The sequence below is a fragment of the Nomascus leucogenys genome, unplaced genomic scaffold (assembly GCF_006542625.1).
Source record: "Nomascus leucogenys isolate Asia unplaced genomic scaffold, Asia_NLE_v1 Super-Scaffold_285, whole genome shotgun sequence".
Classification (NCBI taxonomy): Eukaryota; Metazoa; Chordata; class Mammalia; order Primates; family Hylobatidae; genus Nomascus; species Nomascus leucogenys.
In genome coordinates this window covers 3,141,201-3,164,579 of record NW_022095770.1, presented here as the reverse complement: position 1 = coordinate 3,164,579, position 23,379 = coordinate 3,141,201, and the positions used below count along the sequence as shown (strand labels likewise).

At 47.5% G+C, this 23,379-nt stretch overlaps 1 protein-coding gene across 2 annotated transcripts; it reads left to right on the top strand.

The window, feature by feature from the left end:
* Nucleotides 1-8,002: 8,002 nt before the first annotated feature.
* MSL1 (MSL complex subunit 1) lies at nt 8,003-23,137 on the top strand. 2 transcript variants are annotated; one of them, XM_003278262.3, is made up of 9 exons: nt 8,003-9,399; nt 12,210-12,433; nt 15,288-15,670; nt 17,580-17,627; nt 18,077-18,141; nt 19,085-19,152; nt 19,578-19,702; nt 20,171-20,243; nt 20,623-23,137. In XM_003278262.3, the coding sequence occupies exons 1-9, from the start codon at nt 8,638-8,640 to the stop codon at nt 20,711-20,713; spliced, it is 1,839 nt and encodes a 612-aa protein (XP_003278310.2). In that variant the 5' UTR covers nt 8,003-8,637; the 3' UTR covers nt 20,714-23,137. The 2 variants fall into 2 exon arrangements, with proteins under 2 accessions (XP_003278310.2, XP_030664127.1); XM_030808267.1 differs by lacking the exon at nt 17,580-17,627.
* The last annotated feature ends 242 nt before the right edge of the window (nt 23,138-23,379 follow it).

Here is a 23,379-nt window from a genome sequence, read left to right as displayed (position 1 = left end):
TAGCACAGGGAGAAAAATACCCAAATTTGAGTTGTGATTTTTAATAGGGGGGAAAAATAGGCAAGGAGGGTGTGTCCTACTCTCTGAGAGGCCCCTGCAGAGGGGAGCAGGAGAGCAGCACACTAGCATCCTGCTCGCGGAAGCCTGGAACGCAGGGCATGGTTTCTGCCAGAAAAAGCTGAGCCGAGCCAGGCCAGGCTGCGGAGCTGGAAGCCTCTGTGGCTCCACGCTGGTTTCCCATCCTCCGTCCTCCCGGAGAAGGCAAAGGCGGCCTCTCCAACCGTGGTGTCCTTTCAGTGCCACAGGACTGGGGTAATACCAGCCACACAACTCCAGTCTCTAGTTACCTTTCCGAGAGCTTCAGGAAACCACCCAGATGAATCCTCTTTCCCTGGGGAGTGGCCAAAACAAGTCTCCTCTTTTTTCTACCTACTTCTGCCCCACTGTTAGCTGGAAAACGTAGCTTTATACAGTCATAAAGCTGCAAGGGACCTTAAAGATGATTTATTTCCATTCTATTTTTTGGTCTGGGAAAATCAAGCCCGGTCAAGTGAAAAGGCTTGCTGCGTCCTCTTTCCACGACATAGTCCCTTCAAAGAATGTAGGTCGTAGAAATGGAATTCTGCCATTCTATAAGACTTAGAGGGGTGGTGAAATTATTGGCTTTAACTCTTTCCATACCCTTAGCCAGAAGGCAAAAAGAATGGTCACTATCTTATTAGGGACAGAATTGCTTAGGGAGGCCCGACACAGTGGCTCAATCCAGATACGGTGACTATAATCCCAGCATTCTGGGAGGCTGAGGTGGGCGGATCACCTGAGGTCAGGAGTTCGAGACCAGCCTGGCCAACATGGTGAAACCCCGTCTCTACTAAAAATACAAAAATTAGCCGGGCATGGTGGCAGGCGCCTGGAATCCCAGCTACTCGGGAGGCTGAGGCAGAAAAGAATTGCTTGAACCCAGGAGGTGGAGGTTGCAGTGAGCTGAGATTGCACCACTGCACTCCAACCTGGGTGACAGAGCAAGGCTTCGTCTCAAAAAAAAGAAAAAAAAAAGACTTAAGGACTTGATTTATGGTCCTAAACACAATTTTCCTAGGCTCCCTCACAGCTGGCAACTCCACTTTGCCCCTCTTGGCCTTTGAGAGCTCCCTTCTTTACATTTCTTAGTTCAGGGATCACCACAGCTTAAAACTTAATGGTTTGGAAGCAAGAATTCCCTTCCCTTCTTAGAAGACCTTCTCTTCTCAGGTTTCAGTTTTCTGGTGGTTTAGCCAGGTCATCCTGTGTATTGAGATCAGGATCAGACCTCCAATCCAAAAATTCCAGCTTTGGCTTTGGTGGGGAAAAGCATGTTTACTTTGTCTGGAGCAGTGAAATCCTAGACTTTGGATTTCAGAGCTGTAAAGTTTCCAGAAAAAAAAATGTTGAGACCAGGCACAGTGGCTCATGCTTGTAGTCCCAGCACGTTGAGATGCCAAGGTGGATGGGTCACTTGAGCCCAGGAGTTTGAGACCAGCCTGGGCAACATGGTGAGGCCCCATGTCTACAAAATGTAAAAATTAGCCAGGCATGGTGGTGCATACCTGTAGTCCCAGTGACTCAGGAGGCTGAGGTAGGAGTATCACTTGAGCCTGGGAGTTCGAGGCTACAATTCAGTATGATAATGTCGGTGAACAGCTACTGGACTCCAGCCTGGGCAACACAGCCAGACCCCGTTTTAAAAAAAAAAAAAGTCAACCAACCCCAGTTGTAGAGTCCCAAGCAGTGGTTCTCAAACTTGAAGTACATCAGAATCACCTGGAGGGCTTGTTAAAACACCACGTGCTGCATCTCACCCCACAGTTTCTTATTCATTAGGTCTTGGGTGGGAAGCCAAGAATTTGCATATCTAACAAGTTTCCAGGTGATACTGAAGGTGCTGGCCTGGAACCGCAATTGGGCTAGAGAGGAAGAAAACATGTAATTTATTCATGGAATTGCCATCTGGTTAGTCTTAGAAATTTGACAGTAAAGTCCTCCTTCTCCCTCACCCCCCTTTCTATTGATCAACAAATGCTGCCAATTAGTAATAATGTGATAACTACATTATCAAGAATTACTAGGTGCGACATGCTATGATAAACATTTTACATGGATCTCATTTAATTCTCACAATAACCCTGTGAAGTAAGGTATTAGTATAGTCATTTTACAGATAAGCAACCTGAGGTAGAGGTTAAGTAACACACAGCCACTAAATGGGAGAACTGTGATTGCTATTTGCAGTTTCACACCAGAAATTTTGCTCTTAATAGCTGAGTCTCCTCCTGTCATTCCCTCTATATCCCCATACTATTAGTATCTTAACCACTCATCATCTCACACCTGTACTAACAGCCTTCAAGTTGGCCTTCGGCTTTTGGTGCAGAGACACAAATATCGAAGTTAGCTTTCAGATACACAAATCTAATCATTCTATACTTTGGTGGAAATCCTCTGATGTTTCACCAAGGCTGATAAATTATACATTCCTTAATTGGGCCTTCAGACCTTTATAATCTGGCCTCAATCTGTTTTATCCCCTACATCCTCCACTATCCAGAATTACACTTCAAGGAACTTCTCCCATTTTCTACAATTACATCCTTTTTTTTTTTTTGAAACGGAGTTGCGCTCTTGTCACCCAGGCTAGAGTGCAGTGGTGAGATCACAGCTCACTGCAACCTCTGCCTTCTGGGTTTGAGTGATTCTCCTGTCCTGACTTAGCCTCCCTATTAGGAGGGACTACAGGCACATGCCACCACGCCCAGCTAATTTTTTTTTTTTTTTTTTTTGAGACAGAGTCTCGCTGTCTCCCAGGCTGGAGTGCAGTGGCGCGATCTCGGCTCACTGCAAGCTCTGCCTCCCGGTTTCACGCCATTCTGCCTCAACCTCCCGAGTAGCTGGGACTACAGGCGCCTGCCAGTATGCCCAGCTATTTTTTTTAATTTTTAGTAGAGACGGGGTTTCACCGTCTTAGCCAGGATGGTCTCGATCTCCTGACCTCGTGATCTGCCCGCCTTGGCCTCCCAAAGTGCTGGGATTACAGGTGTGAGCCACTGTGCCCAGCTGCAATGTTCTTACCTCTGCCTGAAATGTCCTTTGATCTCAACCTTCAAGGCCCACCTCAGTTGTCACTTCCTCCTTAATTCCTTCCAGATGGTATGTTCAAATGTGTTCCTAGACAATGTTACTCTTCTCTAGGTTTCACTATTTTTTTAGAGACAGAGTCTTGCTCTATCAACCAGGCTGCAGTTCAGTAGTGTGATCATAGCTCACTATAACCTCAGCCTCTTGGGCTCAGTCCTCCCGCCTTAGCCTCCCAAGTACCTAGGACTACAGGCATGCACCACAATGCTCGGCTAATTTTTTTTTTTTCTTTTTTTTTTTTTGAGACAGAGCGTCACTCTGCTACCCAGGCTGGAGTGCAGTGGCTTGATCTTGGCTCACTGCAACCTCTGCCTCCCGGGTTCAAGCGATTCTCCTGTCTCAGCATCCCAACTAGCCGAGATTACAGGTGTGCACCACCACATCTGGCTAATTTTTGTTTTTGTTTGTTTGAGATGGGGGTCTTGCTCTGTCACCCAGGGTGGAGTGCAATGGCAGGATCTTGACTCACTGCAACCTTCGCCTCCCAGGTTCAAGCGATTCTCCTGCCTCAGCCTCCCGAGTAGCTGGGATTACAGGCATCCACCACCATGCCTGGCTAATTTTTGCATTTTTAGTAGAGACAGGGTTTCGTCACGTTGGCCAGGCTGGTCTCAAACTCCTGATCTCAGGTGATCCGCCTGCCTCGGCCTCCTAAAGTGCTGGGATTACAGGCATGAGCCACCGCACCTGGCCAAACGTTATGACCACAAAAGGACTCAAACCCTCGATCTTCTGATCCGAAGTCAGACACCTTATCCATTAGGCCACACGGTCTCCTACTCTAATTTTTGGATTTTTAGTAGACCAGGGGTTTCACCATGTTGGCCAGGCTGTTCTCAAACTCCTGACCTCAAGTGATCTGCCTGCCTCAGCCTCCCAAAGTGCTAGGATTACAGGTGTGAGCCACCACACCCAGCCATAATTTTTAAATTTTTTTGTAGAGACAGGGTCTCACTATGTTGCCCAGGCTTGTCCCAAACTCCTGGCTTCAGGTGATTCACGTGCCTTGGCCTCCCAAAGTGTTGAGATTACAGGCGTGAGCCACCACAACTGGCCCTATTTTTTATAGAACTGCCACCCTCAGTCAAGCTAAACGTCAAAGGTAGATAGATGCTTTCTCTTAATATATCTAAACAGCTCATTTAATCATTTAACCAATGTTTATTAAATGCCTACTTTGTGGCAGGTATGGTTCTAGGTGCTGAGGATACGGCAGTAACAAAACATGAAGCAGCCCAGCGCTGTGGCTCACACCTATAATCCCAGCACTTTGGGAGGCTGAGGCAGGTGGATCTCTTGAGGTCAAGAGTTTGATACCAGCCTGGTCAACATGGCGAAACCCCGTCTCTACTAAAAACACAAAAATTAGCCAGGCGTGGTGGTGCACGCCTGTAATCCCTCCCAGCTACTCGGGCGGCCGAGGCAGAAGAGTCACTTGAACCTGGGAGGCAGAGGTTGCGGTGAGATGAGATTGCACCACTGCACTCCAGCCTGGGTAAGAGTGAGACTCCGTCTCAAAAAACAAACCCCCCAAAACCATGAAGTTTATATTGTAGTGGGGGAGGATAAGGTAATAAGGTAAATTAGAGGTAATACATGCTAAGGAGAAAAATTAAGCAAAAAAAGGAAAGAGACCGTTTGGAGAAGGCTGTGAGTATACATAGGGGGGCCAAAGGTCTCAGCTGACATACAGTAAAGAGCTGAAGGAGTTGAGGGAGGAAGTCATGTGGACATCTGAAGGAAGAGGGATCTAGGTAGAGGGAACAGCAACTGCAAGGGCCTGAAGGCCAACAGAAAGGAGTGAATAACAGTAGGAGCTAAAGTCAGAGAGCAGTACCAGGGAGCCAGATCCTACAAGCCTTAATGATTTTTCTTTTACTCCAAGTGAGATGGGAAGCCATGAGAGGGTTCTGAGTGGAGAAAGATCATGATCTCACTCCTATCTTACCAGGACCACTGTGGCTGCTGAGTAGACTTAAGTGATGGAAGGCAAAGGTTGAAACTGAGACCAATTACAGTTACTGCAATTAAAACAAGTGAGATAGGATTGTGTGGCATAGGCCAGGGTGGAAGTTGTGGAGGTGTTGAGAAACTGTGGGATTTTGGGCATACTTTTTTTTTTTTTTTTTTTGAGATGGAGTCTCCCTCTGTCACCCAGGCTGGAATGCGGTGGCGGGATCTCGGCTCACTGCAAGCTCTGCTCCCGGGTACACGCCATTCTCCTGTCTCAGCCTCCCGAGTAGCTGGGACTACAAGCGCCTGCCACCACGCCTGGCTAATTTTTTGTATTTTTAGTAGAGACGGGGTTTCGCCATGTTAGCTAGGATGGTCTCAATCTCCTGACCTTGTGATCCGCCTGCCTTGGCCTCCCAAAGTGCTGGGGATAACAGGCGCGAGCCACGACGTCCAGCCTTGGACATACATTTTGAAAGGCAGTAGGGTTGGCTGACTAATCAGATATGGGGTGACAAAGAGAAGAAGACTGGGCTGGGCGCGGTGGCTTACGCCTGTAATCCCAGCACTCTGGGAGGCCGAGGCGGGTGATCACGAGCTCAGGAGATGAGACCATCCTGGCTAACACAGTGAAACACCGTCTCTACTAAAAAATACAAAAAATTAGCCGGGTGTAGTGGCGGGCGCCTGTAGTCCCAGCTACTCAGGAGGCTGAGGCAGGAGAATGGCGTGAATCCGGGAGGAGGAGCTTGCAGTGAGCCGAGATCGTGCCACTGCACTCCAGCCCTCCAGCACTCCAGCCTGGGCGACAGAGCAAGACTCCGTCTCAGAAAAAAACAACAACAACAAAAAACACCTATTAGACATCCAACTGCGTATGTATACCAGATAGCTGGATATATGATTCTGGAGTTAGGGGATGAGTCCAGAAAGAAATATAAATTAGGGAGCTGTCAGTGTAGAGATGGTGCAGAAAGTCTTGACACTGAGGGCTGGCCACAGTGGCTCACTCCTATAATCCCAGCACTTTGGGAGGCCCAGGTGGGAGGCTCGCTTGAGCGAGTTCAATACCAGCCTGGGCAACAAAGGAAACCCCGTCTCTACAAAAAATAAAAAGTTAGCCAGGTGTGGCAGCCCAAGCCTGTTGTCCCAGCTACTTAGGAGACCGAGGTGGGAGGATCACTTGAGCCCAGGAGGTTGAGGCTGCAGTGAACCATAATTGTGCCACTGTACTCTAGCCTTGGGGACACAGTGAGACCCAGTGCCAGAAACACACAAGCCTTGACATGGAAAGAGATCACCACATGCTATGTGCCCTCTCATCCCTGCCCACTCCATTACTTAGTGTCCCTAAGCTCAATACTTCCCTTGCTGATCTGAGGCCATACAGTCTGGTAAAAAAGGGCTGGACTCTCTTGGTTTCTTAACACATTCACACCCATTTGTTTAAAATTTCCAGTGTTTCATGCTTTCAGCCCACAAAGCACAGACACAGTTTTAATGAGAGGCTTTCCCATCAGGCCAGAGAATGTCAGTCTTCTCCATCTCCATAGAGATTTTAAAAAGCACACCTCAGACAGAAAAGAAAAACAAGCAATTAAGACTATTTCAGGGCTGGGCACGGTGGCTCACACCTGTAATCCCACCACTTTGGGAGACCGAGGCGGGTGGATCACCTGAAGTCGGGAGTTCCAGACCAGCCTGACCAAGGAGAAACCCTGTCTCTACTAAAAATACTAAATTAGCGGGGCGTGGTGGCGCGTGACTGTAATCCCAGCTACTCGGGAGGCTGAGGCAGGAGAATAGCTTGAACCCCGGAGGAGGAGGTTGCGGTGAGCTGACATTGCACCACTGCACTCCAGCCTGGGCGACAGAGTGAGAATCCGTCTCAAAATAAAAAAAAAGTTTTTTTCACAAGGAATTCTGAGGACTTGTTGGCTCAATTGCTTGGACATAAAGACACACATACATGAAGCTGGAGAGATAGGAAGAAGCGCTCAACATAGAACACCCTAAGAATCCCTACTCCCTTTCAAGGACTAAATCCCTTCAGAGATTTCCTTTGCTTCAGTCCTTCAGGAACCTCCCGAAGATGCTAGGAGTCGTTTAAGAAGGCTGGAAGATGGCCGTTGGAAAGGAACTGTTGGTAGCTGGCAATACTTCATCTCAAGGAGGCGGTGGCAATAGCTCCCTGGGCAGCAGACATCATGGATTTTCCTCCCTCTGGGAACCAGAGGTCCCTCCGTTTCTGGTTTGAATCCCTTAGAGACAAAGAACTTCATTCTCTCCCATACCCGCGTGGGACTGCTGGGGAGGAGAGGGGGTGGAGGGGTTAGACTTCCACCCCCATGAAACACCCGCGGGCTCAAAGAGGAGCCTGGATCCTGACTGGTCCAGCAGGCGTGCGGGGCCGCGGGGCCCCTCCGGCTTGGGCCAGGCGCACTGCCAAGGTGCCCGGGGAAGGGGCCGCCCGGCACAGGCCGGGGACGTGGAGCGCTCCAGGCGCTCCCACGTAGGCCACACATAGGCCGCCTGTACCCTCCTTCCTTCCTCTCAACTCCATTCTCTCGCGCTTCTTTTTCCCGGGGAGCCTCCGCTTTCCCCTTCTCCCCGCGGCCGCCCTCGCCCTTCTTCCCCCTCCTGACCCTCCCCCGGCTCGCCCCTCCCTCGGCAGCCCACCTTCACCCCGCTCCTCCGCGCGCTCCTCGGTCCTCGCCCCTCAGCCCCGGCCTCCCCTCGCCGGCCCCCGGCCCCCGGCCCCCGCGGTCCCCTCCCTGCCCCCCTCGAGGCGGCTGCGGCCCCTTTCACAATAGCGCGGTCCGCCTCCCTCCTCTCGGCTGCCGGTGCACTCCCGCCCGCTCCCCTCCCCGCGCATGCGTCCTCCGGTCGGCGGTGGCTGCGGCGGTGGCGGCTACGAGCGGCTCCGTTTTTTTAAAGGGAAACGCTGAGGCGCCGGGGGTGACTGTGGGGGAGGGGGACTCCAAGCCGCGGAGACCCCCGGGAGAGGCGACAGACCCCCTCTCCCGGAGTAGGAGGGCTTTGGGCGGACCCAGCCCTCCACCCCCTCCTGAGGAGGAGGGGGGGAAATGGAGGCTCGGGGCGGCTGAGGCGAGCTCCGGGGCGGGGGGCCGGGGCGGGGAAGGGGGGGTGCGGGGTGGGGAGACGAGGCGGGCCCGGCCGGGCCAGGGGGGGCCGAAGCGAGCTCCGGGGATGAGCTCGGGGGCGGCTGGGTGCGAGCTCCTGCCTCTGAGGCGAAGGCGGCGGCGGCGGCAGCAGAGGCGGCGGCGAGGCCCCCATGGGCCGGCGGCGGGCCTCAGCCGCGGCCTCCACGTCTCCGCACGCCGGCCGGATGGCGCCCGGGCCCCGGAGGAGCCGCGCTAGCGGAGGCCTGCTGCCGCGCTGCTGAGGCGAGCCCGCCAAACTCCCCTCCCCCCCTCAGTCCTCGACCCCCCGCACCTCGCCCCTTCCCCACCCCTTCCTCTGCCTCGGTGCCCGGCGCTGCTCCGGACCACTATGACCATGAGATCCGCGGTGTTCAAGGCGGCCGCGGCCCCTGCCGGCGGCAACCCTGAGCAGCGACTGGACTACGAGCGGGCTGCGGCGCTGGGCGGGCCCGAGGACGAGCCCGGGGCGGCCGAAGCCCACTTCCTCCCCCGGCACCGTAAGCTCAAGGAGCCGGGGCCCCCGCTGGCCTCTTCCCAGGGCGGGAGCCCCGCGCCTTCCCCGGCTGGCTGCGGCGGCAAGGGCCGTGGCTTGTTACTCCCGGCCGGGGCGGCCCCCGGGCAGCAGGAAGAGAGCTGGGGCGGTTCGGTGCCCTTGCCCTGTCCGCCCCCGGCCACCAAGCAAGCCGGCATTGGTGGGGAGCCCGCCGGAGCCGGCTGCAGCCCCCGGCCCAAGTATCAGGCGGTGCTGCCCATTCAGACGGGCTCTCTCGTGGCGGCGGCCAAAGAGCCTACGCCCTGGGCTGGGGACAAGGGTGGGGCGGCCTCCCCCGCTGCCACCGCCTCGGACCCGGCGGGACCCCCACCACTACCTCTGCCCGGGCCGCCACCCCTCGCGCCCACCGCCACCGCCGGGACCCTGGCGGCCAGCGAGGGCAGATGGAAGAGTATGAGGAAGAGCCCTCTCGGGGGTGGTGGCGGCTCGGGAGCCTCCAGTCAGGCCGCCTGCCTCAAACAGATCCTTCTGCTGCAATTGGACCTCATCGAACAGCAGCAGCAGCAGCTGCAGGCCAAGGAAAAGGAGATCGAGGAGCTGAAGTCAGAGAGAGACACGGTACGGGAGGGGTTAATCTGCATTCGGGCCGAGGAGCGAGTTGTGCGCATGCTCGGGGGAAGGGGGCTGTAGGAGGTTAAGGCACCCCCGGGTTAGGGGTAAAGGAGGTTGGCCACCGGCAAAGGAGTATCTTAGGCGCTGGGTCTCTGGGAGCCAGGCTCACAGTCACGTTGGGTTGGAGGGAAGGGTTAAAGGGCAGCCTCCCAGGGGGAGGGGGAGGGGTTTCAGGTGCCAAAGGGTTAATTTAAAATGACAGCCCCAGACGTGTGGGAAAGACGTTTAGTGGGAAAAGACGTGATCTGTGAGGGGTTAAAAATGAAAGGGTGGGGTGTAGGTGTTGTGGCCTTATGGAAGGGTTAAATTAAAGAGCTATTGCGTTAGAAATGCACGGTGGAGGAGTGGGCTGTAGCAAGCAGCTGTTGCTTTCACCACTGCTGCAGCATCTTTAGATAGGAGGGCAGTAGGCCTTTTAGTGGGCACAGGGGTAGAGGTGATTTACATGGAATCCTATTTTAGTTTTCTTAAATGATATTAAGAGAATCACTGCTTTTGATTTCAGACAGCTTTTAATAGGAACCTGAGTTCTAATACATGACCCATTGACCAGGTCCCTTTCATAAGCATGGTGTTTGAAGCTGGAAGATTTTAGGGCATCAGGGGAAAGTAAGCTTATTAAATGTATTAAATAGACCTCCCCATCCTTATTTTAGAATCTTAGGGAGTAGGAAAGTCGTTTATTATTTCTTTACTTCTGAGGAGCTTGGACGACACAGGCTTGTTTTTACTGCAGCAGTAGTTAAGGGCATCTCCGCGTTAAAGCATATTCCTTCAGATATGAGGGAAGCTGGGGTGGGGGGTATTACTGTGCTAGCATACCTTACAGCTGCCTAAAAATAAACATGGTTTCTACAATTGTTGTGTTCAGGCTGCAGCAGTCTCTCTCTTCCTCTCTCCCTCCCTCTTCCTCCCTCCCTCCCTCCCTCTCTCTTTCCCTTTCTCTCTCTCTGTCTCTCTCTCTCCCTCCCTCCCCGCCATCCTCATCTCTCCCTCTCTCCTTTCTCTCTGGCGTCGTGTGCGCTAAGAGCTGAGCAAGGGAGCAGGCGGCTATTCATTTTGTTTGCTTTCCAAATGAATCACATCGGGTGGCTGTTTTATTGGAGAATGCATTCTGCAAGGTGGATTGGGAGCTGGGGCAGGTCTCATTAAAATATCTCATGGTGTTGATTTGTGGAAGTTACTCAACATGGAGGTGGCACTGCTCAGACTGTACTGCAGTCTAGGGGTGTGATGGTACCGTAATTACAACACAGCATATCCTTGTATGGGGGGAGTGGGAAGACGGACCAGTGAAGGAGAAAAAAATCAAGGAAATGTCACCCACAAACAGTGGTTAAGGGCTGTGAATCAAAACATATACAAGGAGATGAAATGAGAGTATGGCTGATAGGGGGGTTCTCTGCTGATTGTGGAGGTTTCTGCTCAGTTCCTGAGGTAATGGCCCCTTTGCAGGCTTTCCTAGTCAGGAAAAGTGGGGTGAGTTAAGGATAGAGTGTCAGTCTGAACTTGGTACTCACTGCTTCTGTTGTGTATTGCAATCTTAATATTACTTAAGCTTGTTTCACTTATTCCAGTTGTTGTTTGGCCTTGTCTGAAATCTATGCAATGAATGTAATGAAGGCAGCATTAACATCACTGTCTAACCCAGATAAAATTCTTGTAATAGAGTATAAGTAGCACAACACCTTTTCTCAAAAATAAACTAACACAAAGTTTTCAATACTAATAGAGTTCCATTTTCTGTTTAGTTTTTTAGTTCTTCTTTTTAACTAAAACTAAAGGAACTTTGATTTTAATAAATATTTAGATGAATAGGTATAATTTTTTGTGTTACCTCAACTACAAAGCAATGTGTTTATGTCATGATTGTTGGAATTTATGGGTACTGATTTCTATTTTCCAAATGAAATGTTCATTGTTTTAAAAGTACCCCCTCCCACACATACCCCTTTCAAATAACACTGCCATTCCTGGTGGCACTGTATGAGCTCTTAATTTCTTTTCAATATACTGTTTGCACTTTGCTGTTGTGTATAGAGTTTTGGAGTAGAAGTAGAAAGGATAGAATTTGGACAATCTTAGGGCCTCTTAAAAGATCATGTAGGCTGGGCATGGTGGCTCACGCCTGTAATCCCAGCACTTTGGGATGCCTAGGCAGGTGGATCACGAGGTCAAGAGATAGAGACCATCCTGGCCAACATGGTGAAACCCTGTCTCTACTAAAAATACAAAAATTACCTGGTGTGGTGGCGGGCGCCTGAAATACCAGCTACTCGGGAGGCTGAGGCACGGAGGCGGAGATTGCAGTGAGCCATTGCAATCCAGCCTGGGCAACAAGAGCAAAACTCCATCTCAAAACAAAAACAAAAGCAAACAAACAAAAAATGTATATAATTAATTCTGGAAACTCCCAAACTAACTTGGAGCCACACAGGTAGCAGTAGCAGAGACCATGCCATTAAAAGGCATGTTATGGCCCCTCCCAGTGGAGAGGATCTCCCTACAGAACAATGAACTACAAATTCCCCCATGCCTCTTCCCATCTAGGTTAGCCCTTAAAATTTAACAGTATACCTCGTCTTCTCTATTTTGTTTAAGGAAAACTGTTCAGATTAATGTCTGCCTATTTAAAAAGTTGAGTTGATGTGGTCCGTAGAAAGAGGCAGAAGACTATACTGATTCCTAAATGGGGTTAAGTATCTGTGTGTTTAATTTTTTATGTGTTAAGTCTGCATTTTGCTACTCTCTTTTAGCTCCTTGCTCGGATTGAACGTATGGAAAGGCGGATGCAGCTGGTAAAGAAGGATAACGAGAAAGAAAGGCACAAGCTGTTTCAGGGCTATGAAACTGAAGAGAGAGAGGAAACAGAGCTATCTGAGAAAATTAAACTGGAGTGCCAGCCGGAGCTTTCCGAGACATCCCAGACTCTGCCTCCCAAGCCTTTCTCATGTGGGCGGAGTGGAAAGGGACATAAAAGGTGTGCTGATAACTTTGTTTGATGAGGACCCTTGTTACTAGTGATTGAGAGTAGGAGATTGGGATTTATGAATTGGTTTTATAGCAATCATAACTTGCTTTAGAAGTCTTCTATGCGGAGGGCCGGGTGTGGTGGCTCACACCTGTAATCCCAGCACTTTGGGAGGCCGAGGCGGGTGGATCACGAGGTCAAGAGATGGAGACCATCCTGGCCAACACGGTGAAACCCCGTCTCTACTAAAAATACAAAAAATTAGCCGGGCGTGGTGGCGAGCGCCTGTAGTCCGAGCTACTCGGGAGTCTGAGGCAGGAGAATCACTTGAACCCAGGACGCAGAGGTTGCAGTGAGCCGAGATTGCTCCACTGCACTCCAGCCTGGCAACGAGAGCGAGACTCTGTCAAAAAAAAAAAAAAGTCTTCTATGCTGAGAAACTATCTTGAAACATTCTTATGCAGGCTGTAAAAGTCTGTTTAGGAGTATTTTGGTCACAGTAATAATTATTGAATGCAGCTTACATCATAAAGAGAATGGGCAACAAGTGTGACAGCTGAGTTTCTTAAAGAAAACTATAGCAGTTCACTTCAAGTTAGGAAGTGGTACATTCCTTCATTGTGTCGTGCACTGGTAGACGTAGAAAAGTAAAATACAGGCCAGGCGTGGTGGCTCATGCCTGTAATCCCTTTGAGAGGGCAAGGTGGGGGAGTATGGAACGTATGGAAAGTGGGGAAGGAGGGATCGCTTGCGCCCAGGAGTTTGAGACCAGCCTGGGCAACATAGTGAGACCTCATTTTTACAAAAAATCCAAAAATTAGCCGGGCCTGGAGGTATGCACTTGTAGTCCCAGCTACTCAGGAGGTTGAGGCTACAGTGAGCTGTTACTGCACCACTGCACTCCAGCCTGGGTGACGGAGTGATACCCTGTCTCAATTGAAAAAAAAAAAAAAAAGGTAAAATGGAACTGTCCTTGGACTCAAAGAAATTAGCCCAACTGTAAGGATGGGCATACATTTTGAAAACTCAGAATGCAAATGCTGTAAAATACGTAGATGTACAACGCCTGATATAAACTAAGGTTTTTTGTTTGTTTGAGATAGGGTCTCTCTCTGTCACCCAGGCTGGGGTGCAAGTGTCGCCAACATGGCTCACTTCATCTTCCACCTCTTGGGCTCAAGTGATCCTCCTACTTCAGCCTCCCATGTAGCTAGGACCATAGGCACTCACCACCATGTTGGGCTAACTTTTTTTAGTTTTTGTAGAGACAGGCTCTCACTTTGTTTCCCAGGCTGATCTCGAACTCCTGGGCTCAAGTGATCCTCCCACCTCGGCCTCCCAAAGTGCTGGGATTACAGACATTAAACTAAGTTTTGTAAGATTCAGGGATATTAAAAATTATCCTGGGTTAGAACTGTGAAACTTTAAGTAGAAATCAGTCTTGAAAAAGAAGTATAGCCGGGTGTGGTGGCTCACGCCTGTAATCCCAGCACTTTGGGAGGCCGAGGCAAGTGGATCACGAGGTCAGGAGATGGAGACCATCCTGGCTAACACAGTGAAACCCTGTCTCTACTAAAAATAGAAAAATTAGCCGGGCGTGGTGGCACACACCTGTAGTCTCAGCTACTCCGGAGGCTGAAGCAGGAGAATTGCTTGAACCCAGGAGGTGGAGGTTGCAGTAAGCAGAGATCGCGCCATTGCACTCCACCCTGGGTGACGGAGTGAGATTCCAAAAAAGTATTAAAATTTAGGTTGGTAAAGAAGAAGGGAGATGACTTTCTTGGGATGTGGTAGGGGAAGAAGGGAAGAAGAAAGAGGCTAGAGAATGCCAGCAGACAGTAAGAAAAAGGAAATAAAGGTTATAATTAATGTGGTACAGGGTTGGGGGGGGGAAGGAAAGAGACTGATCTCTAGGTTACAAGAAATAGGTGCACCTAATGTGGGTTGTAGTGGTACCTAATGTTGGCTAAAGGACCTTGAATATTCTTTTTGTTTTTTTTTTTTTGAGACAGAGTCTCACTTTGTCGCCCAGGCTGGAGTGCAGTGGCATGATCTCAGCTCACTGCAACCTCTGCCTCCCAGGGTCAAGCGATTCTCCTGCCTCAGCCTCTCAAGTAGCTAGGATTACAGGCATGTGCCACCAAGCCTGACTAATTTTTGTATTTTTTTTTTTTAGTAGAGACGGGGTTTCACCATATTAACCAGGCTGGTCTCGAACTCTTGACCTCAAGTGATCCGCCTGCATTGGCCTTCCAAAGTGCTGGGATTACAGGCGTGAGCCACTGCGTCTGGTGGACCTTGAATATTCTTAAGCATGGAAACTCCTTGTTCAACATTTACTGGCCAGGTGCAGGTGGCTCATGCCGGTAATCCCAGCACTTTGGGAGGCCTAGGTGGGTGGATCACCTGAGGTCAGGTATTTGAGACCAGCCTGACCAATATGGTGAAACCCTGACTTTACTAAAAATACAAAAAAAATTAACCAGGCATGGTGGTGTATGCCTGTAATCCCAGCTACTCAGGAGGCTGAGGTAGGAGAATTGCTTGAACCCGGGAGGCAGAGATTGCAGTGAGCCGAGATCATGCCACTGCACTCCAGCCTGGGTGACCGAGCAAGACTCTGTCTCAAAAACAAAACAAAACAAAACAAAACAAAAACATTTACTATGGGCCTCTTTTATATACTGCTAAGCCTGGGCTGTTCTGCTCATGACTGCTAAATGAGCACCAGACATTTAGGTACCTGAGTACTTGTCATTTTGGGGCAAAAGAACCAGCTTATTCTTTTGCTCCAGAATGTGTTCAAATTAGATTTTATTCAAGTGTCAATAAATTTTATAATGTTTTCTTCCCTATCTAATAGGAAATCCCCATTTGGAAGTACAGAAAGAAAGACTCCTGTTAAAAAGCTGGCTCCTGAATTTTCAAAAGTCAAAACAAAAACTCCTAAGCACTCTCCTATTAAAGAGGAACCATGTGGTTCCTTATCTGAAACTGTTTGTAAACGTGAATTGAGGAGCCAAGAAACCCCAGAAAAGCCCCGGTCTTCAGTGGACACCCCACCAAGACTCTCCACTCCCCAAAAGGGACCCAGCACCCATCCCAAGGAGAAAGCCTTCTCAAGTGAGATAGAAGATTTGCCGTACCTTTCCACCACAGAAATGTATTTGTGTCGTTGGCACCAGCCTCCCCCATCACCGTTACCATTACGGGAATCCTCTCCAAAGAAGGAGGAGACTGTAGCAAGTAAGGCATAGAGAACACTTGCTCTTATACCCTAGTGGTGGCGGTCAAGCTAACAAGTGTGAAAATGCCTTTGGCATTTTTAAAAAAGTGCAATCAATAAAGCAGAGTTCTGTCAAGAATGAGTAAGTTAACAGCCAGAGACAGACACTGTGCAGGCATTGCAAATAGATGGAATTACAGCAAAATGTGCTCAATGTATTTGCCTGCTTACAACACTGGGAGATGTGTTTGCCAGTAAGTTGCTCATCACAAGAGCACCAGACTTGGGGGTGTAATCTCCGGCAACTTGCATGCCCTCTGAAAGAAGGGTTTTCTGTGCTGTGAAATGCATAGAACTATACTTTGCCATGCACGACTGTTCCTGCAATTGATATTGTGTGAAATCTGGGAGGGTGGTCTTTGGGTGTTCTCAGGGGCCAATGGTAATTTTTGGGTTGGGGAGCCAGCTTGGGGTGGGGAATTTTCACCTGGGCCTCCGCTCTTTAACTATATAAATATTTATCTGTATATCTATGTCCCTGTCTGGGGGGCAGGAGGAATCTGCCAAAGACCAACAGTCTTACTTTATCTTACTATACTTCACAAAGGTTCTAAAATGTGAAGAGTTTACTTGGATTGCAGTAGCCCATTGGTTGTTCATATATTTAAATAAAATGGTCTACAAACTATTTTTCAAACAATAAGGACTATCTTGGGATATCTGAGCTGCTTGGGGAGGGTGTGGGATGTGGGACCTTGGTCTTCATTCCCTTTTTTTTTTCTTCATGGCTTCCACACAGAGATGCTCCCCTATCTTCTACATCAACCAGTAACTGGAATGTGCCTTCAATCATGTAATATTAGTCTATGTCAGTCACTGCGGTTACTCTGGGGTAATGGTTGGGGAGGCCTTCTAGGATAGAGCCACAGTCCCAAGTTTCTACCACTGTGTCTTGCCTAGCAGGATGGGGATAGAAATCCATTCCAGTGAGACAAGAGCGTTCTCCAGGCTTTGTTTGGCTGTTCTGGTGACAAAATTAAGTGGGAAAGCTAGATTAGTCGTCTTAATGATCTAACCTCTATTAGGCCTCACATTTGTGTACATGAGATAGATCAGGATCCTGATCTAGGTTCAGATTTTTGTTGGTTCAGTCAGTTGAACAGGTTCTTCCTTAATGGTTAACCTCTTTTGCTGCCATGGCAATGCTGCGTAACAACTTAAGAGAAACATGAAGCAACTTCCCATCCGGGATTGGGTAATGGCTTGGTCCAGAGCTGTTCTGTGTGACTGGCTATTTTTGAAAATCCTGTCTTCCCTAGTACAGACAATTTCAAACACCTCTGAGATTGTGGGCATAGTGAAACAAAGGAGTCTGACTGGGGAGATCCCAGCGCCTTGAGGAGCCTGAGTTGTGAATAAACATGTGAATCCTTATTCTTGATGCCCCTATCTCAAGAGGAAGGCTCAATGGCTTGTTCTAGGGGAGCCAAAGTCTTTGTGCATGTTGTTCAGGCTGGACCAGCAAGGTAGTTTGTTTGGAGGGAGGAGGGAGCTGTTTAAGAAGACTACATATGTAAGTTTTGAGAACACTGATCTTTTATTTGAAAAATAGGGTCAACTTTTACTCACCTGCCATGTTCTGAGTTTAAGGTTTGATATCCTTGGCCATCAACTGTTGCAGGGAAACCACCCTAAATAATGAAGAAAAGAAGTCGTCTCAGTGTAAAAAAAAAAAGTGGTGGGCTTATTTTCTTTTCTTTTGTCTGTTGTTCCCTCTTCCCCTCCCCCAGAGAGAAATTCTCAAAAGAACAACTCAAAAAACAAAATGGCTTCCTAGTGAGAACTTCAGTGATGATCCTTTCCTCCATTTGGGGTATGGGCTTTTTTTCTTTTTACACTGAGATTATTCTTCTTTCCTGCATTATTTAGGGTGTCTGATGCCATCAAGTGTTGCAGGAGAAACTTCAGTCTTGGCTGGTGAGTAGAATAGGAATTGTGCTGGCTGGGCCTGGGGTGGGGGTTGGTGGGATGGTGGATGGTTGGGAGCTGCATTCCCCATCCACTGGATGTGGGAGAGTGAGATTTCTTGGTGTATGGTTGATCACACTACTATAGACTTCAAAATGACAACAAATTTCAGTTGTTTTTCAGGAACTGCTATAGCATCATTATATGAATTGTCAGGTATTGGTTTAGGGTTTTTGTGATCCTGAGTTTGGCAGACTGCAATGGCATTTTAGGTTCTTTTATACCATAGCAAGGACACTGAATATGGCTTCAGGGAGGCCATAGAATGGATTCCTATCACTTGGTAACTTTGTCTCTTCTGGGGAGAGACCTCTTATCCTAGTGAATAGTTGTGCGACTTTGGATTTAAGGGTGGTTCCACCCCTCCTCCCTTTCTTTTTCTCTCTCTTTTTTTTCAGTTCCTTCTTGGAGGGACCACTCAGTAGAGCCTCTAAGGGACCCAAATCCTTCAGACCTTTTGGAGGTAGGTAACCAAGAGCACTCAATTGAAGAGAGTAAGAGATTAAATAGAACATGAGGGTATAACTGGAAAATGTCATAGTACTATGGATGAATTGAATAATTTTAAGGCCAGACAGAAACTTGATAAATTATCTAGTCCAGCTCCTTCATTTTATAGATTAAAAAAACAGGTCTAGAGTAGTTAAGTGATTTATTAAAAACTAAATAGCTAGGTAATGTTTAAAACAAAGGTAGATTTTATGCTAAGTAGAAAAGTTAGGGCTGGGTGTGGTGGCTCACGCCTATAATCCCAGCACTTTGGGAAGCTGAGACAGGTGGATCACCTGAGGTCAGGAGTTAGAGATCAGCCTGGCCAATGTGGTGAAACCCCATCTCTACTAAAAATAAAAAAACTAGCTGGGTGTGGTGGTGCACGCCTGTAATCCCAGCTACTCGGGAGGCTGAGACAGGGAGAATTGCTTGAACCCGGGAGGCGGAGGTTGCAGCGAGTCAAGATTGCACCAGTGCACTCCAGCCTGGGTAACAGAGTGAGACTCTATTACAAAAAAAAAAAAAAAAAGCATGTACCCCTCAGCCATAAAATTATATATTCCAAGCTCATTTGACTCTTGAAGTTTCGATTATTTTAAAGTCAGACTCTTACAAAGTATGGAGGCGGGGAGGGTTTATGACAGTCTGGGGGTTTTAGTTTGATGTGATGTTTACCTTGGAAAGTTATGAAAATGATTTTGAAATATGGAGATTCTAAAAGGATGTGGATGGGGAAAGGAGTATGTGTTTTGTTGATTCTGTTACCAGGAGGTTCCCATACTGTCCATGGAACCCACAGACTCAGGTAGAACCGGAAGGTGAAAGATTTTACATTCCCGGAAGCTGGAAATTAGTATACGTGTGTAACTAATATATGGTGATAAATAGCTTATCAGCTGCTTTTCTTTACACAGAACCTGGATGACAGTGTGTTTTCAAAGCGGCATGCAAAACTGGAGCTGGATGAGAAGAGAAGGAAAAGGTGAGGCCAGAGATGTCCATCCTGGAAACAACTGAGCCCTAGGACCTAGGACAGAGGATCAGGGAACCTGACCTCCCTTTTTCATGCTGTGGAGAATCTTGGAGTGCTTAACACTCTTACATTACTGGCTTCCCAGTTGGTTGAATATCTTAGTTGGAAATGGTAGTTGTTGTAGGTAAACATGTTTGGCCTCTTTTTGTGTATGACCTTCCTCAATTCTACTTTCTGTGGAACATCAACACATGATCTAGACGGTAGACCTAAACAGCTCTCCCTTAACCAGGCAGTCGTTTCTCTTTACCCTGTCTAGAGTAGTCAGCAAGGGTCTTCCTAGCATCTGGATTGTGTGAGTTGCTTTTATAGAGCAGGTTTTGGGTAAACAGTAATGTTGGGTTTGTTTGTTTTGTTTGGTTTGTTTTTCCCAGATGGGATATTCAGAGGATCAGGGAACAAAGAATTTTACAGCGACTGCAGCTCAGAATGTATAAAAAGAAAGGAATTCAGGAATCTGAGCCTGAGGTTACCTCATTTTTCCCTGAGCCAGATGATGGTAAGTTGTGTCCATCTAAAAGAGTAGGTTTTTCTTTCTTTTTTTTTTGAGACAGAGTCTTGCTCTGTCTCCCAGGCTGGAGTGCAGTGGCGCAATCTCGGCTCACTGCAAGCTCCGCCTCCCGGGTTCACGCCATTCTCCTGCCTCAGCCTCTCCGAGTAGCTGGGACTACAGGCGCCCGCCACCACGCCCAGCTAATTTTTTTGTATTTTTAGTAGAGATGGGGTTTCACCGTGGTCTCGATCTCCTGACCTCGTGATCCGCCCGCCTCGGCCTCCCAAAGTGCTGGGATTACAAGCGTGAGCCACTGCGCCCAGCCAAGAGTAGGTTTTTCAAAGGAGGAGGAGGGTGCAAGGCTCCAGGGTACAACTTGCTCTGAATGAATGAAATGTATTTTGGAGCAGATATAGCTTCTAGACATTTCCCATCTGTATTACTAATAAGCTCTCGTTTGACTTTCTCCCATAGTTGAAAGTTTGATGATTACCCCCTTCTTGCCTGTTGTAGCATTTGGACGACCATTACCAAAATTAACTCCACAGTAAGTATACATTTTTTTTCTCCCATTCCAGGTAACCTGCACATTCCTTTCAGACTTCATGGAAGCCTAGATATGAGGTGCAACCAGGTGGCTTAGGGATAGCCATGGGTCTTTGACAGAAATGAGGCTACCTGGGCAACTAGCTTTTGTAATGAGATTCCTAAGCCAATAATTAGAAGGATTGCTTTTTGAGTTAGAAATAGATGATTCCATCACTTTAATGGTACACAGTTGATCTGGCTTTGAGGCAGGAAAGACACTCCAAACTAGTCAGGGATAGGAGTGGTAAGGGACACAGTGACTTTTCTGTAGTTGGTATCATGTCCACACTGAATCCCTTCTAGTCTTGCAAGTTGATTTCCTCATCCTTTTTTGCCAGGAATTTTGAGCTACCCTGGTTGGATGAGCGTAGCCGATGCAGATTGGAGATCCAGAAGAAGCAAACACCTCACCGGACGTGTAGGAAATAGCTGTGCTGGCAAGAACCCTGTCTTCAGATAGTTGTAGCATGCCATTCCTGAGAGTGGCAGAGACCTGTATATGTGACCTTTGTCCTCACATATGTTATCACTCGCTGATAATACCCTTTCATACTCCCTTGACTTTGTTTTCATCACTCTGATTTCACAAAAACTCTTTCATTCGGCTAATTGTGAGTTATGGAGGGTGATTGGGATTTCTTTTCCCTTTTTTGGGAAATGGGCTCTCAAGCTAAAGCTAGAGGATGGCAGATTGAGAAGTTTCAGGGGTCTGTTTCTATACATTTGCCTATGTTAAAAGGGTAAAAGGGCTCTCTTCATTAGACATGTGGAAGATGAAGCAACCCCTTCCTTTAGAGCTGTGCCTGCATGGCACTCTTCTCACCCTGGTACACCCTCCTTATAGTGGGTATAGTGATTTTTAACCCTAAAACAAACAACCTCACCATGAGCTTTAGGACCGGAAGAGGAATGACAAGTGAAGCGATGAAGCAAGCCATCTTCACAGAGTAGAAAAGACGTCGGAGAGTTGGTAGATAACTGTCTGAAAAGATAGTTGTTCTCTTAAAACTATTCTGTGATACAGTCATGTGGGAAGGGATGTTTGGCTGTGATTATTTTTTCAGTTAATGGGTAACTGAATTTCTTTACCCCTCAAAAAACAAAATCTTTGGAAAAGAAAGTGGGGATGGTTAGTTTCAGAACAAGTTACAGCTGTAAACAAAAGCAGTTAGCATTTGGGATGGCATGCCAAAACCTGTATAAATGTCCTTGTATCACATCACTTCTCAAGTATTCCTTCATTGGGCTTCATCCTTTTAGCTGAGCTCTTGGTGGTGGGATAGAGACTTAGGGAGGGTAGGGGGAGTGTGTGGAAATAGGTGCTTCCTTTGGCTGGCAAATGCCTACATCTTGAAACAAACAGATGTACCTAATGAGCTTCTCCATTCACTTTGTAAAAATAATTTGTATGTGTACCATCTTGGTCCTCTCTCCTCCCCTGTTTTGTTAAAATATCAGGATAGCACTCCCAGGCCACTTTGGTCTCAGTGTAAGATCTCTATTAACTATCTGAAAGGAAAATAGAGCCAAGACCTCTGGTCTCAAATATATAGGAATTGCCTTTCTTTAGTCTTCAGGACTATTGTGTGAAAACAAGTAGGGGTCTAATCTCCTAGAAGGTAGGGGCTTTTATCCTTAAAGAGAATATGTCCCCAGATTATTAGCACTTTTAGAGGAGAAGCCAAGGTATGTAGGGTGTGTGGCTGGCCCATCAGTGGAGCACGAGAGAGAATGGGATACCATTGTGGGAAGAGAAGAAAAGTTCCTCAGGGGCCTCCCACTGCTAAAGCTTTTTGTGAGATGTTGATCTGTGCTTCCTGGATTTGACTTTTAAAGGAATTATTCTGGCAGCACATGTGGTATTCTTGGATGATCTTGCTGCTCTTATTTCTCCTTTTGTGTGTGTGTGTGTGTGTGTGTGTGTGGCTATGGGTTTTCATTTGTAACTCCATCTGCTTAGGAGAGTGGGCTCTCTATAAGGGAACCTGCTGTAAACTTCATTGCAGCAAGGATGTAGAGAGAAATAGGACTTAATTCCACTAGGGGCTCTCATCTCACACCTTAAGAAGGAGATTTCTAGAAAAACTGGGCCAGATTTTCTTTGTTCTCCATCATTTTAATGTGGCAGGCTGTTCAGTTTTCTTATTCTTACCTATGTTATATTTCTTCATAACGTGTCTGAAAAGAAAAAAGACCTAATCAGTGTCTCTTGACTTTGTTCTTTAATCCCTCTCAGTTTCTTCTTGATTTCAGCATGTGTCGGATTTCTAATTTTGGGTATGAGTTAGCAAATTTAACCATTATGTTTGTGCCCTACCCAGGGGACTCCCCAGTTTCTGACTTGAAGTAGACTGAGAAGAATCCACAAGGTGCTATCTGGCCAGACTTAAGTAGATTCTACTTCCTTGGTTCTCTCTCTCCCTGAGGACCTCTTATTTTATTGTCCCCTCTTCTAGGTTAATTCTCCTTTGATTTGACTTTGTTGAGAAGGAGGTTGGACAGTAGATTAGCAAAGTTCCAAGTGCAAAATTACAGTGTGTTAGAGTGTGGGGGGAAAATTAGTCTTATTTTTCCCTACATGGGATACAACACTGTGAATTCAATCTTCAACTGAAGGCCCTGCAGTTCTCTTAAAACATAGTTGTTTGTTTTTCTTTAACAAAGTTTAAGCTAGTGTTAATAAATTAAAAAAAATTGCTTGTCTGTCTACTTCAGCTTTGTTTTATGCCCATTTCATATTGTTGTCTGTGTTGTAATTCATAACTTTTGATACCATTTCTGATGTGTAAAATTGGTTGTCTTGTAAATATCTTATAAAGAGTTCAATTGTAAATAAACTATTGTGGCTGTTAATTTTTGAACTTCTGCTTCAATTTATTATATTTATTGGCAAACAAACAATTCTGCTTGTATATTTGAAACATTGGAAAACCATTTTCACAATAAAAAAGAATAACACATTATTTTCCCCTTTATATAAGGTACTCACTTCCATTTGTGTATAAGTAGAATGTATAATTCATCCTTCTTTGTCCACTGTGCTTCCTTAAGTATAATCAGCAACTTGGCTGGGCACAGTGGCTCACACCTGTAAT